Source organism: Pipra filicauda, unplaced genomic scaffold, assembly GCF_003945595.2.
Source record: "Pipra filicauda isolate LSUMZ 115617 unplaced genomic scaffold, ASM394559v2 scaffold80_size11013439_pilon, whole genome shotgun sequence".
Lineage (NCBI taxonomy): Eukaryota > Metazoa > Chordata > Aves > Passeriformes > Pipridae > Pipra > Pipra filicauda.
This window is the reverse complement of record NW_024104987.1, coordinates 6589758-6603927: the sequence shown is the minus strand read 5'-3', so window position 1 is coordinate 6603927 and position 14170 is coordinate 6589758. Positions and strand designations below refer to the sequence as shown.

Genomic DNA, 14170 nt, shown 5'->3' with positions numbered 1-14170 from the left:
GCTGGGGTGACCTGTGCCATTAGATAACCGTAGGCTAGCTTCCTCTGCAGGGGTGATATTTTTTTTGTAATCAGAACTGAAGATTGGACTCTGGAAAAATGAGCCTGAACTGTGTGGTTTTGGCTTTCTGTGTTTATGGCATGAGACATCATCAGAGATCAAACAGGATCAAGTGTGCTGACTTTGTGAACCGTGTGCTAAAACCTTTGTGCAGTTGAGACCTGTCAAACAGGCACCCTGGCCCTGGGGGTTGTTAGGAAAGGACATAGAAGGGCTGTGGGTAAGAGTTAGGGCTGGTGGGCTTCATTCCTGTCCATGCTAATCATGTCTTCAGTCATGTATTCAGTGTCATTCCAAAGTCACCTGCTCTGTGAAGGCTCAGTAACTTAAATCATTGTTTTATCTGCTACACTGCAGATAAAATCCAGGTCGTGGGTTTGCCCTTGAAGTGCCATCGTTGCTTGTCCCCAGGCTGTCAGTCACTGGGAAGAAGGTTTGAGGTCAGACCTTAGCATGTGTCTCCTGTGGATCTCGTGGTACAAACACTGACATGAGAACAATAATTAACTTTATTGAAGCCTAATTTATCCAGCTGTAATTTCTCATGACATATTTCTGTTGACATGGGCCTAAATACAAACACTTATTGGGCAAAGTTCATGCTCATGCAGTCAGTCTCAGAGTTTCACAGAGAGGTGCTATCACTGCCCAAATGCTGAATCCTAATTCTAATTCTACTTCTCATCACTGTTACTGTCTTGGGAGAGCTTGTTTTTCTAGGGAATCACAAAAAAATAGGCTCTGATCCTAAACCCACGCTGCTTCTGGGATTGATTTACAGAGGAACAGAAGCTATAATGAGGATGGCTTTTGTTCCATGCTGCTTTGGCCTTGGGTAAGGGCCATGAAAGATTTTGATTGATGGTAGAACAGGCCTGCTCTTAAATCTCAGAATCACAGACTGTTTTGGGTTGGAAGGGACCCAAGCTCATCTTGTTCCACCCCCTGCCATGGTCAGGGACACTTTCCACTAGACCAGGTTGCTCAGGGTCCCATCCAACCTCTGAACGCAAGAGCGGTTTAATTCAGTTGACTTTTGAGCCTGTTCTTTGGTGAGTGCAGAGCAGACCCAGGGATTTCACAAGACACACATGAAAACTCAGTCTCCTTTATTTCCATTCATCAGGCTCTGTATTTGAGACCCATAATCACAAGCCCCTTGCTCTCCCACATGCTTTCAAAACAAGCATCCCCTGCAGAACACGTTCTAAGGGGTCTTTGATCAGGCACCCCGCTGTGCAGCCCTGTTCCCTTGTGCACAGAGATGTTTGGGAGACGTTTGTGGATGTGCAAAGCAGCAGTGAGGGATGAAGTGTTGGAGGTGGGAAGGGATTCACAGTGGATTTGGCGGTAGCTCACTTTTGAACCAGCCCTGGGTGCCGGGGTGGGACCTTGGCTGGTCCACAGCAGAGATAACACCATCCATGGTAAGTAAAGATCACCCAGAGTGCTGCTGCTTGAGGCTCTGGGGATGCCTGTCAAGAGTGGTAGTGTTTATTCTCAGTAAGGCAAGGTTGTGTTATTGCTTCTGGTTTTGGTGCTGGGAAATGATGCACTGAACTGGTGCAGGTGTGAAGGCCTCTCCTGCCCATCAGCACCGAGGGCTGCAGGAGCTTGGCACTCAGTGGGGCTGGGCCCCACAGGACTGGCACAAGTTGATGTGTCAGATGTCAGCAACAGTAGCAAACAGAAATAGTGCCTGTTCTGACCATTAAAGCAGCTCCGAGCTTCTTTTTGAAAATTACACATAAAAAGTGTACTTTTGGTTCGTTTCTGAATGACTATGGCTGTAGGTGCTTCTGGTGTGGCTGATCAGTCTCTTTGTGCTGCAGGATGGTGGGTTGGTGAGCAATGGTGGGGCTGGCAACCTCTGACTGTGGATTTTAAAGTTCTGTGGAGTGCAGGTCAGTCTTTGTTGCTTTTGTTGAAGGCTGCTCTTGTGTTCTTTTATCTGGAAGATCTCAGTAGGAGCTGGTAAAGTCCCACTTGCTGCCAAACAGCATCCACTGGCAGACTGCTGACTGCATGCATGGTCCTTAGAGTAGTGAGAGTTTGTTTATGGGCTTTGAGTCTCTTCTCTATGGAGAAAAAAGATAATATAAAACAACCACCTCTTCTGAAACTCACGGAGATGGTGTGCAAGGAGAATTCAAAGCAGAAGCCAGAGGGAAGAATCTTAAAAGCTTCCACATGCATATCTGCTGCTTTCTGCACATTTGTTCAGCATCACTGACCCTTCCCAGCCTCTGGGGTGGGGGGCCAGCTTGGTTCAGGCTGTGACATAGACCTCCAGGAGCCCCCCGACCGAGTGCATGCGGTAGAACACACCCAGGGGGAGCCCAAAGTTCACGATCACAAACCAGGTGGAGTAGCCGTAAAATGACCTCTCCAGTCCATTCTCGAAGACGGGATGAGCTCCAAATGTGGGCATGACCCACAGCTGAAGAGGTGGGAGGAAAAGAAACACAAGTCAGAGCACGACAAACTGTCCCCTACCTGCGCCCTAATCTCAGCACTGGCTCAAGTGGTTGTAGGAGTATTTCAGGAGTATCAGAGGAATCTCCTTGCCAGGGAGGAGAAGGAAAATCCCTTAGTTATGCTACTGACTCCTTGTTGTAAGTCAAATCCTGTCAAATTCCTGGAAACCTAAAGACAGCCTCGTTCTGCCCCAGCCTGCTGCATCTTCCTACAGGGTTTCACTGTTTCCTTGGGCAATTTTTCACTGGATTAAGGCTGCAGTGTTGATTCAAGATCCCAGGGCACAGTGTACTTTATTGGGTGAGTTTCAAGCCTGGAGACTCATGTTTACAAAGACTTACTGCTGCTGCCTCACATTTCTCCACCTTTCCCATGAAACACCCTTAATGACCCTAATGGGTTTTTTTTCCGAGGCTAAAATTTAGGAGACAAAGGATTTACTAGCTGTCACCTTCCTGCACTCGGGAAACCCAGCCTCCCCAAACTCTGAGGTTAAAAGAGAGACCTTCTAATTATGAGACTGGGGCATTAACAGGAAAACCTGTCTTGACTGGCCTCACCAGAAGGTTGAAACTTGGTGGGCAAAGGTTTTTGCTTGGATTAGTGGCCCAAGAGAAAGACAAGGAGAGCACGTCTGTGTCACAGGTCATCGTGGCTCAGCCAGGCTGTGACATAGCAGAGAGCACAACACTTACTATGATGTTGCACAAAACCAAGAAGAACGAGATCTCCCTCAATGCTCTTCTCTTCCAGCTCAGGTGAGAGTAGCTGTGGATGTAGGACAGGGAAGCTTTCCGGAGCTCCTGTCCCAGCTCCAGCACGCTCATCCGTCTCTGGTCTTCACGATTCTGCTCTTCTTTAGTATCTTCCTCCTTGCCAGGGAGTGTCTGGGTGTGCTCCTCTTCGCTGCTTGTTGTGGTTTCCTCTTCCCCAGGTGGTTCTACAGCCACCACGTGCTGCCCAGTGGGTCTGGTGTGTTTGGCCTCAGCTGCGGTTACAAAGCGCTGCCGGTGGAGCCCATCAATGATGAAGACGTTCTGGGTGATGTTCTGAAAGATGAGGAGGACAGAATAGGAGAGGATGAGGCTGTTCAACAGGTCCCCGGGGCCAGAGGCCACAAGGGCCACAATGGAGAAGTAGCACATGCCAATTTGGCCGAGGGCTGCCCCCATCAACAGGATCACGTCCAGGCTGCGGGTTGGGTTCTTGAGCGTGTCCAACTCCTTTTTTTCCAGGGCGTGGATGACTGTCCCAATCACTGCACCCACACTCATCAGGGGCAGGAGCACAACGTAGTAGGAATAATATATCACGAAGATCTGGTGGCTGGAGACCAAGCTGGTGACCTGGATCTGGTACATCATGAAGACGCAGATCCCGGTGATCACAGCAGTGGCGCCCAGCAGTGGCCCAAAGACCACCCCTTGGAGCTTGAACTTGGGCTTGGTGTGAGGGGTGTGGTGGTGGCTGATGCGTCTCCCCACATTCTTCCACATGACGTAGAGCACGGAGCAGCAGACGAGGCAGTACTCGGTGTTGAAGGGGTAGAGCAGGATGTAGCCCTTCTGGAAGACTTTGCAGACGGTTGTGTTTGAGCACGTGCACGAGGCAGTCTCGTTGCCTGGAGCATGGGAAGAGGAAGGCGACAATTAAGAGGGAGATGGCCTGGATTTCATGGCTATCTTTGGGAGTTTCTCGTGTGCAGACACAACATCTATTTCTGTGCTTTGAACAGTGGTCAGTAGGAAGTTAAGTGATTACTGCTCAGTCCTCATGGCTGTGAGGATTCAGAATAACAGGTTTAGCAAAGGTCTTTTCCCACCTACGGTGCTGGGTGAGAGACATCTCTTCCTTCACAGTGAAAACACCTCTATCTCTACCCTTGGAATATTAGTCTCCCCTTTTCTTCCCCTATATACTCAGAAAGAAGAGCACTGCAATTACATGAGCCTCTTCTATTCTGGCAATCTTGTGCTTGCAGTTAACAGGTAAAAATGAGCAAAAATGCTAACTTATGGTGGGCTTTTCCTTTCCTAGCCCCTCAGTTCCATGGTTTCTTAGCAGATCCCCTTCTTCCAGGTGAAGATGTTCTCCCCTTACAGCCCATCTCCTCGAAACAACCTCCAATAATATGAAAGTTCAGCATTTGGGAGAACTGGTGATATCTGAATCGCTGAGATCAAGAATTGTTCAGAATTCTGGAAGTCATCTGTGTCAGCCTAACACAAATGAGGGTGTGAAAAAGGAGCCTTGCCTTCAAACCGCATCTCCACCTCACGGAGCTGAGACTCCATCTCCACGTGGAGGTTGTCGTTGGTCACGGCCAGGAGCCAGAGGAGGAGGTTGGTGGCTATGGTCAGCATCAGACCACACCTGGGAGGGGAGACAGGCACTTAGCGGAGATGATTCACAACCTGGGTGCCTACTTGCCATGTGGTGCTGCCCTTTGCTTCTTGCTGACCCACACACAGATTGGTGCAAATATCGTGTGTCGGTGCCTGCCCTGCCTGCGGCCATCGGGGTGTGACTTTGCACACACAGACATGGCTGAGTACATTCCCATTTGGCCATTTCCAAGGGAGCAGGGCGGGCAGTGCCTGGCTCACTGGTGAAACTGGTCTAGGCTGAGGCATCTCCCAGTGATAGGAATGGGGAGACCACCACACTTCATCCTCCACCCTCTATGAACTGGTCCCTGAGACAGGCAACCAGGAGAACATTTGGGAGGAAGGAATGAGCTTTGTGGCAGTCCAAGGCACAAGGGAAAACTGAAGAGATTTGGTGAGCCCAGGTCAGTGGAGGGAGGATGGGTCTGGTCAAGGCATAACTTGGTTCTTGTGTGAGCCAGAGTAGAGAATCTGTAGGATCAGATGAAGACAGTCCTAGCAGGAACAAGGAGTAATAACAGATCACAGGCAGAAAGGAAAAGTTTCTTTAGAGCAGTAGAAGGCAGCTTTTCTCCCCTTTTTTTACCTGGTGAAGTTGTGCTGGACTTGAATGCAGTCCTTAGAGTGGTGCCACAGAAAATAAGCCTGCAAATGGGTAACAATAGTGATGTGAGCAGGGTGCAGTTGGCAGCCGGCTGCACACGCGGTGGAAAGGGACGGGTAGACAAGAAGGTGCAGGTCCAGGTGGGAGCAAACCTGCCTCTGTGCAAGGGTGCAGGGACATGTGGGCACCTGCATCTCAGTGCTGAGGCAGTGCTGGAATCCTTGGGTGAGGGCAGCATGTGTGTGCCTGCACTGAATGTACCTCCTGTGTTCCTCTGCCCTGTACACGTGGGCATTTGCTGCTGAGGTGGGAACTAGTTTATTTTTCAAATATGGCTTTGGGTCTGGAAAGAAGAGGGTTGGTGTTGAGGTAAAAGGTGCAAATGGTGTGAGATATCTTTGTGTGCAAAGGATTTTTGGCAAAATACAAAGAGAGGCTGGGGCTTAGACTGGTGCAAACATCTCTGGCAAAATCTGGAATTCTCTCTCCTCTCTCCCTACTTTGATTCAAAGCAAATTCCTCTGGATTCTAAGGTATGTCAGGTATCTCTTGGGTAATTTCTTTCTGAATCTTACTCCTATGTCTCTCAATGTGCTACACAAGGAGTGCAGATAGCATTTGAAGTGGCATGTGATACTTTAATACCTTCAATGCTCATGACAATGCCTCGTTGCACCCACTTTCCCAAGTCTCCTCACTTCCCCCCACCCCTTGGGCTCCCAGGAATTGGACAGAGAGAATAGGTAAGCTTCCAGAAGAGTAACATGCAGTACCTGGGTGCAAATAAAAACGATTTCAATGCTGGGGAACACAATTTCCACCTTGGATTTGCAGTGGATGAGGATTGTGGTGTAGCCGATCTCAAACACGTTCAGGAGGATGCTGCAACTGCCAAACAGCAGCACTGACCCTGGGCAAACAGCAAAGCACCAGTAAATAAACAAAGACATGCCTGTGGAGCATCTGGGCTCAGCTGGGGACTGGAGATGTGCTTCTGGGATTTGTGTGGAGCTGGAAGCATTCCTGCCTGGAATTCTCATGATTTTGAGAGAAGGAGACAAAGGAGAGCCTGATTCCTGAAGCTGGTTGTGTGCTTTGACTGGTTTAAAGTGTTTGGACAGTGCAAAGTATTTTCTTGTGCTTGGATACAAGGTGGGAACAGGGGGTTTGGGGCTTTGCTGTGCAATCTGGAGTGACAGAGGCAAGCTAATGGTGGGTGATGCTTTCTGCCTTGTGGAGGAAACCTGAGATGAGCAGAGGTCTGTTCAGGCTTGTGGCAGCACAGTCTGCAGGAGCTGGGACACTTCGAGTTTCTCCCTTTTGCCTTGGACATCTCTCTGCAGCTTTAGGTACTCTAGTACCTTGCAGCTTTCTTCTCTTCAATTCTCCACGCTTAGTTAACAAGACCATGCCTAATTAAGAACCCAGTAATAGACGGGAGGCAGGACTGCTTGGAGAAATGTGATTTCTCGAAGCGGGGCAAATACTGGTGGGAAGTCTCCCAGGAAGGCTCGGGTGTCGCTGGGTTGTGACTCACTGGGCAGGAATCCTTCCTTAGAAACGAGGCTGGTGTGATGTTAAACAAGGACAAGGGTGGCACGGGGCTGCTGACGCTCTTGGAGGGTAAATATGGTGATTCTCCTCTTGCTTTGCAAAGTGCTCCTGCCTAAAACCTTTCCTACATCTTTCCCACAGTGCTTAGTTGCAGGGCTGTAGGTGGGATATGCCTGGATTGTTCTTAGGGAAGGGACCACAGAGTGAAGCTGGACTGGAGGCTGAAGGGAAGCCCCATTCCAGGCTTTCCTGGCTGCTCTGGTTCCTCTCTGTGGCACGCACTGTGCCCCTGACTTCCCCCAGCCTGACAGGGCACTGGGAGATTCCCAGTGCCCTAACCATATATTCTATAGCTCTCTAATAGTAGGGGAAGAATTTTTGTATCTTCCAAGCTCTGGGAAGAAGTCATGAGATGAGAAATAAAAGCAGACCTTACCCCTGATCCAGATGGCCCCAGCGTGGGAATCCCGGTACAGCACAGCGTGCGGCTGCTGGCTGGTGCCCAGCAGGTAGTAGATAATCCAGAACAGGCACAAGACCTTGAGGATGGCCATCAGGACCCAGACATCTCCCAGCGTGATGTACACGCGGTTGAAGATCATGCTACTGATGAAGGCGCTGCCCAGAAACACGACGTTCATGGCCAGCAGCCCCGAGAAGAGCTGCCCAGCCTTCTGGGCTTGCCTGTCCCTCTGCTGCACCGAGGAGCAGTGGCGGTACAGCCAGGACTTCTCATAGTGGATCTTGGAGGTGTCTGTTGGGGCAGATGCTGACTTGCTCTTGCAGTGATGGCAGGGCCTGGAGACTTTGTTGCCAGGCATGGCTACTCTGCCTGGGGGTCACCTGCTGCGGTGAAAAAAGAGGAGGTTTAGAGGGGGGACGTGCTGAGATGAGAGGTTGTGTGCTCTGCTGTGAGAGCCACTTGTGTGGTGACCTCCTTTCCTTGCTTTGCAGCTTTTCCTTCCCTCTCCAGAAGCTGGATGAAGGGGAAAAAGAGGTTGGTGTTTAGCCCAGGTTAGGCATTAAAAATTTCCTGATGGACAGTCAATGCAGGGCACTGGGGAAAGGCCCTTCTGCCAAAATCTCTAAACCTCTCCAGAGACACCTGCATTAAAATGGGTGTTTGATGTTGCTGCTCTGCCCCACCAGTACTTGGAGCTGTTGGGACCAGAGGTGGTCAAACAGTTCCCACCCTCACCTTTCACACCTTCTCCACACACAGCCCTGGATTCAGGTTCTCTCCTTTCCCTTTGTTGCCGTAAGGATTAAGTGGAAATACAAAGCATGCTCAGACCTGCTCTAAAATTCAGAGCTGTTTGATTTTCAGTTGATGGGTCCAATCTCTTCCTTGTGGTTTTGGGCTTTGAGAGTTGCGCCACACTCCCCGAACGGTCACACAAACTGTGACAGAGCTGGAGAGAATAAATAGAGAGTCTGTAAGGTTTGATTTAAGCTGCTGGGAAAAGATCCGACCTCCCACCCACATGGGCTGACATTGGGACACAGTTAATACCCAGTTTTCTTTCTTATTCTACTTGCAGCACAGGGCTGTGAGCACACTGACACAGAGGAGTGCGAGGGATTGGCTCAGGCAGACATCCTGAGCCTGGGAGCTTTTCCGTCCAGCTTTTAGGAAAATCTTTGTGGGACTGTATTGCTCATGAGAGAGAAACCTCTTTGCTCACATACAGCAACTGGGCCAAATCAGCCTCTCTATGGATTCAGTACACGGAAAGGTGCTTTCACTCCAGGGATTGACTCTGTCTGCAGTGGGGAGTGACTGGAGTGAAAGCAGCCCCCTGAGATGTATTTGAGGTGAGGAGGAACCTGAAACATTCTATGTAGTTTTGGGGGTTTGGGGGAAAAAGTGTTTGAAAAGGGGTTGAAATTTAGTGTTTGTCTCTTCTTTTGCATGTGTGCTGAGGTGCTCTGCCTGCCCTTGCCCTTGGGACTCTGTGGGGAGCTGATCCCCCGGGTTCTGTGACTGGCAGCATGGATTCAGCATTTCTGTCTGAGTTGGTGAGTTTAGAGGGTCAATCAGGACCTCTCCATGGAAGGAGAGGACTTATGTGTGTGTCCCAGGATGAACCCCCAAGCCCTGAGGTCCTTGGTACTTCTGTTAGCAGAGATTGATCCTAAAATCCTCCCCATTTGTCTCCAAAACTCTCACAACTTAGCAGCACAGGAGCAAATTCCCTCCCCTCTCCTAGGGCCATAACTTCTCTGCATCGGAGGGAGGGGAGAGGTCATAAAATCAGCAGGATCAGGTGGAAACTCATCCAGGCTGCACCAGGAGGCACCCAAGTGCCCAGACAAGGCTGCATGAGAGATAGACCCAACCCCTTGCCCCCGTAGCTGTGTGGGACAGCCAAACCCAGCCCTTACCTGCCTGCAGCCTCCTGCTGCCTGCTGAGAGGGATCCAGTGCTCGCACAGCCTCGGATGCAGCCAATCTCACACCGGTGGCTGGAGTGGCACTGGAACACACAGGAGTCTCCAGTGTCCCGGGTGCAGACAGGAGCTGTCAGGACTGCTCCTCACGAAGTGCGGCCTCTGCTCCCAGCCCATTGATTTATTTTTTTTTCCACCCTGTTTACTTTGGGTCTATTATTGTCATTACATTAATTACTCAGTGAGAAGCTCTCACATCTGCCACGGGCAGCCAATGGGGATCAGCTCCTTTATACACCTGCTGGGTTGCCCCATGTCAACGGCCTCGGCGCAGGATGTGCCAACTGGTAAAACCACAAGCAGCAATGACTAATTTGTGCCGTGGCTCAGGCAGGTGTAGAATTAATCTCCTGGCACAGGCTTGTGCTGGGAGTGCTTACCCACACTGCTTCAGCCAAAATCCACTTGAGTTCCCACTCCCTTTTTAGGGAGTTTTTAAGTTGTTTTTAGGTAGACCCTGAGATTGTTTTTCTCAACTGTACCACTCTTTTGTGCTTTTATCCAGGGCACAGATACCCAAACTGATCCAAAAAGCAAGGCTTACAGTCCAGCCCAGGTGCAGGGATGACACCAGATTGATGCACTTCTGGCAGAAAGGTGCTGCTTTTGGGGGTGACAGCTATGACCTATCAATGCTCATTTCAGAGCAGGAGCCTCATGTGCCAACCCCACAGGCTCGACCATGCAGGTTGGGGATGCTTTAGGTCCAATCTGTTCTGGCCCTGATCATTCTCCTGTTGTAGGGCAAACTGATTCTGTCTTGGGACTGTGGTGAGCTGATCCTCCTGGTTTTGTGGCTGGCAACAGGAACTTGGCATTTCTGGCTGAGCTGGTGAGTCTAGAGGGTCCATCGGGAGGGCACGGACCTCTCCATGGAAAGAGAGGGCTTACCTGTGCGTCCCAGGATGAACCCCCAAGCCCTGAGGTCCTTACAGCTGGAAAACACGTGATTTGGGAGTCCAGAGCCCTGCAACACTTCCCAAGGAGCTGATTAGAGGGATGGGAGTGGGTGAGGGAGCACAGGTTATCGTGTGTGGGGATGTGACGAAAGGGGTGGAAAACAAGACTGAAAGGGGCCCATTTCTCCTGGGTGAGAACACCCACTGTGTGCTGGTGCAGCCATTGTTTGATGTCTGCCAGCAAAAGGGTCATGTTTAATGTCTGACAAACCCTTGCACTGCTGTGGTGGAGTCTGGGAACTCTGACCCGGGCAGGTGTTCATGAGTACCCATGGCTAGATTTGCTCTGCCTTCCCCCAAAGCACCAGCATCTCACAGCCTGCTTGGACAATTTGCTTGGATGTCTTTGCTCTCTTGCTTTCATGTTCTGGGATGCCCTGAGTGCAATCGAGATCCTTCAGGTGCCTGGCTCTCCTCTGGACTCTGTTCTAGAGCTCAGCATGGAACTGGAACCTCCCAAAAGCTATTTGGTGGTCTCTTTGTTGACCAAAGCCAGTGATTTCTGTACAAGACATTAACAAACCTGCTATTTTTCAGCGTTGTGGTCCTAAATTGGGGTGACCATGCAGAACTGGGAAATGGAGGCCAGGAGTCTGGAATGTATCCTGAAGATTGGGTGAAATTGGAGCTTTTTTCTTCTAAGATGGACCTGAAATAAAATGTTAGTGCCTGCTTGGCCCCAGTGGCTTTTCCAATGTCACTGTGCATCTGTGCTGCAGAGATGAGAGATCTTTCCTAGCCTGACTTGCCTTATCCTGGCCTTGGAGCTAAAATTGGATGCAGAGAGGTTGTAAAGCCCGGGGAGACTGGTTAATCCTCCTAATTTGGTCTTTATTTTGAAGAGTAGCAGCTGTTTAATTGGAAAGTATTGACAAAAGTTTAACCAAGTCATTGAGTAAGCAAATGTGCAGGAGAGGGGCAGGGAGGGAGAGGATGAGTTGAACCAACTGGATCGATGGCAGAAATCACTCCCCTGGCGAAGCTGCCTTTACTCAGAGGCTGTGAGAAAGCTGGCAAACGTTAGGAGTGATGTTTGCCCCTCTGCTATCACCAGTGTGTGCTTATTAATGGTGTTATCTGTGCACTTAGCAGTCCTAACACCCAGGCTGGGCCAAGCGGATCTGTAAACAGGACCCGGGAGGAAGGAGGTGGGTGCCCAGCCGCTGTGTTTGCCCAAAGGCCACCCGAGGAAGGCCGTGCCCTCACATCTCCCCGGCCAGCCCACGCCCTTCCTTCGCCGCCGATAACCGTCGGTGACGTCTCCTGTGGGGGTGGTGAGTGAGAGATTTGTGGGGTGACTGCAAAGAGCAGCCTCATCCAAAATGGGTGAGGGGGAGCTGTGCTGCATCGCCCCAGCTCCGTCCCTCCGTCCCCTCTGGTGGGCTCTGTGGGTGTGTGCTGGCTCCACTCATGAGTGTGGCTCTGTGTTTCCCCTGCTGGCCCTTGGTGAAGGTCCCTTCGACCTCCTGACACCTCCTCTTTTCTAAGGACCACTGTCTTGCTCCCTGGGAAGTGCCTCCTCCTGCCCTGGCTCTCAGAACACCCTGACCCTGCTCACAGGCTGCACCTTGCCTTGTGCTGCAATCCCATCCCTCATTTCCAGCCTTGTGACCTTCTCAATCCATCCACTTTCCATCTGCTGCACTGACAGATAATAATTATCTTGGATTCCTCCCCTGTCCCTGACACACCTCAGGGAAAATCACCCAGATAAAAAGTGTATTGTTATTTTTTCTTTCTCTAATAAAACAAATCTCGCCCTGAAATAACAGATGATTAAGAAGTGAGCAGTGGGATGATGCCTCAGTTCTGGCCCTGGCTGTGGCCTTCCCTTTTCTGAGCAGTGATCTCTGCTCTCCTGCTCTGTCTCTTCTCCTTCTTGCTGCTCTCCCTTGCTGGCTCTGACCCTGTGTGCCTCAGGTCAGGGTCTGAATCAGGACCTTTTTGACCCTCACACAGTGTCTCAAGTCCTGGGGCTGGGGCTCCTTAAGTTTGACCAGAGCTGAGCTCTTAACCCTGGCATCCCCTGAGGAGTGACTTTTACTGGTTCATGTCTCCACCAAAGCCCTGTGGCACAGCTGGTCCTCGGATCCCTGGGAGGCCAAGGTAGATTTTATACCAAGGCCAGTGAGACTGGGAGCCCCTGGCAAGACATGAGAGCCCCAGGACAGCCCTTTGCTTTCTGTAGCTCTTCATTTGTAGTGACTACCATTTAAACAGTCACCCTGAGGCACATCACTATCCCATTTCCCATCCCCTGCTCTGGATGGGATCTCTGCTCCATAATGATGCAGTGGCAGGAGCAGTCAGCAGGATGCTGCTGGTGGCCTTGGGGCCAAGCCTCATTCTCTGCTCCGACAAAGCCTTTCTGTTCACCCAGCTTCCATGCCTCAGTTTCCCTCCTTCCAGGCACAGAAGATCTACCAGCAGTGCTTTTCCACAGGGATCTGTCACAAGGACGTGTACAAAGGACCAAGTGGGATCCCTTCATGTTACTCAGGTATTCTGTGTTCGGGGTGTTCTTCCCTTCCACAAACTCTCCATCAGGGAGAGACATCCCGCTCTCTAACTGGGCTGTGAGGAGCTGTGCCCCAGGTCTGAAGGGAAGGGGGCAGTGATGCCTCACCTGGAGTGCAGAGTCCCAGGCAAGGGCATGGATCCATGCAGTTAGGATGTGACAGTGCCTGCTCCAGGCGTGTACCCGGGTTTGGGGGACATGCCTGGGATACTGGCTGTGCTGAGGAGCTGCCCAGGGATGTTTGGCTGATTCTCCATCAGCCTTGGAGCACATCCCTTTGCACATTAACTGGCCATGATCTGATACCTTCTAGAAAACGATCCTTGAGCACACGAGGGTTTACACAGTTTTCTTAGGGTTTGGATTTTTAGGCTTTGGATTTTTCTTTTTCGTTTTTTGGACTTGTGTGTTCTGACTTTCCCTCTGTCTGTCTGTCTCTGTTTGTCTATCTATCTATCTATCTATCTATCTATCTATCTATCTATCTGTCTCTATCCCCCTATATCTATATACCCCTTTTCTGGGTATATAGATAGGATTCACTCTCTGTTTCGCAGTCTACTGCCTGTCCCAAGATGTGTTTTTGTGGCTGGAGGGCAGAAGAACAACTCAGCCCTTGGCTGGAAACTCTGCCATCCCCACACTTGCAGCCTGGAGATGCCTCAGGTTAGCCAGGGATCCTTGCAGAGCTTATGCTGTCCCCAGAGCATGTTGGTTTACCCCAGTATGATTGTTTGTGGCTGGATGTTGTGGTTCCAGCTGACCTACCACCCTGGAGCGGTTGATTGGGATTATTGCTTCTACCAGTGCTGCTTGGGCTGTCTGGGAGTTCTCCATACACACATCCTGAGTTTATTTAGCCTCAGAAGTGCCCCTACAGCCCCTGTCCAGGACAATAGAGCAGTTGAAAGTCTGCCCTGCTTGACCCAGTGCACCCATCCCTGGGAACCTGGGGCCAGGTACCAGGAAGAGCACGTAGGAGGAAACCTGGTGTGCCCCCCAGGAAGAGAGTAGGTGATTAAAAGTGTTTTCTTCCCCTGTGTGAGCTCAGCAGCTTGGGGCTCAGACAATGTGTTGGGCTGTACATGGGACTGACGTCTGTGCGCCGTTTGCGTCTCTTTTCTGACTTAATTTCAGCTGTGGGAGCCACAGAATAATAA

The 14170-nt window shown here is 50.7% G+C and overlaps 1 protein-coding gene across 1 annotated transcript; it reads right to left on the bottom strand.

The window, feature by feature from the left end:
- Positions 1-2329: 2329 nt before the first annotated feature.
- Positions 2330-7904, bottom strand: OTOP3 (otopetrin 3). Its single transcript, XM_027749832.2, has 6 exons — positions 7520-7904; positions 6303-6439; positions 5512-5570; positions 4793-4911; positions 3234-4159; positions 2330-2500 (listed from the first exon to the last, which is right to left on the bottom strand). Exons 1-6 carry the CDS (start codon positions 7902-7904, stop codon positions 2330-2332), a joined length of 1797 nt encoding a protein of 598 aa, XP_027605633.1.
- Positions 7905-14170: the final 6266 nt, after the last annotated feature.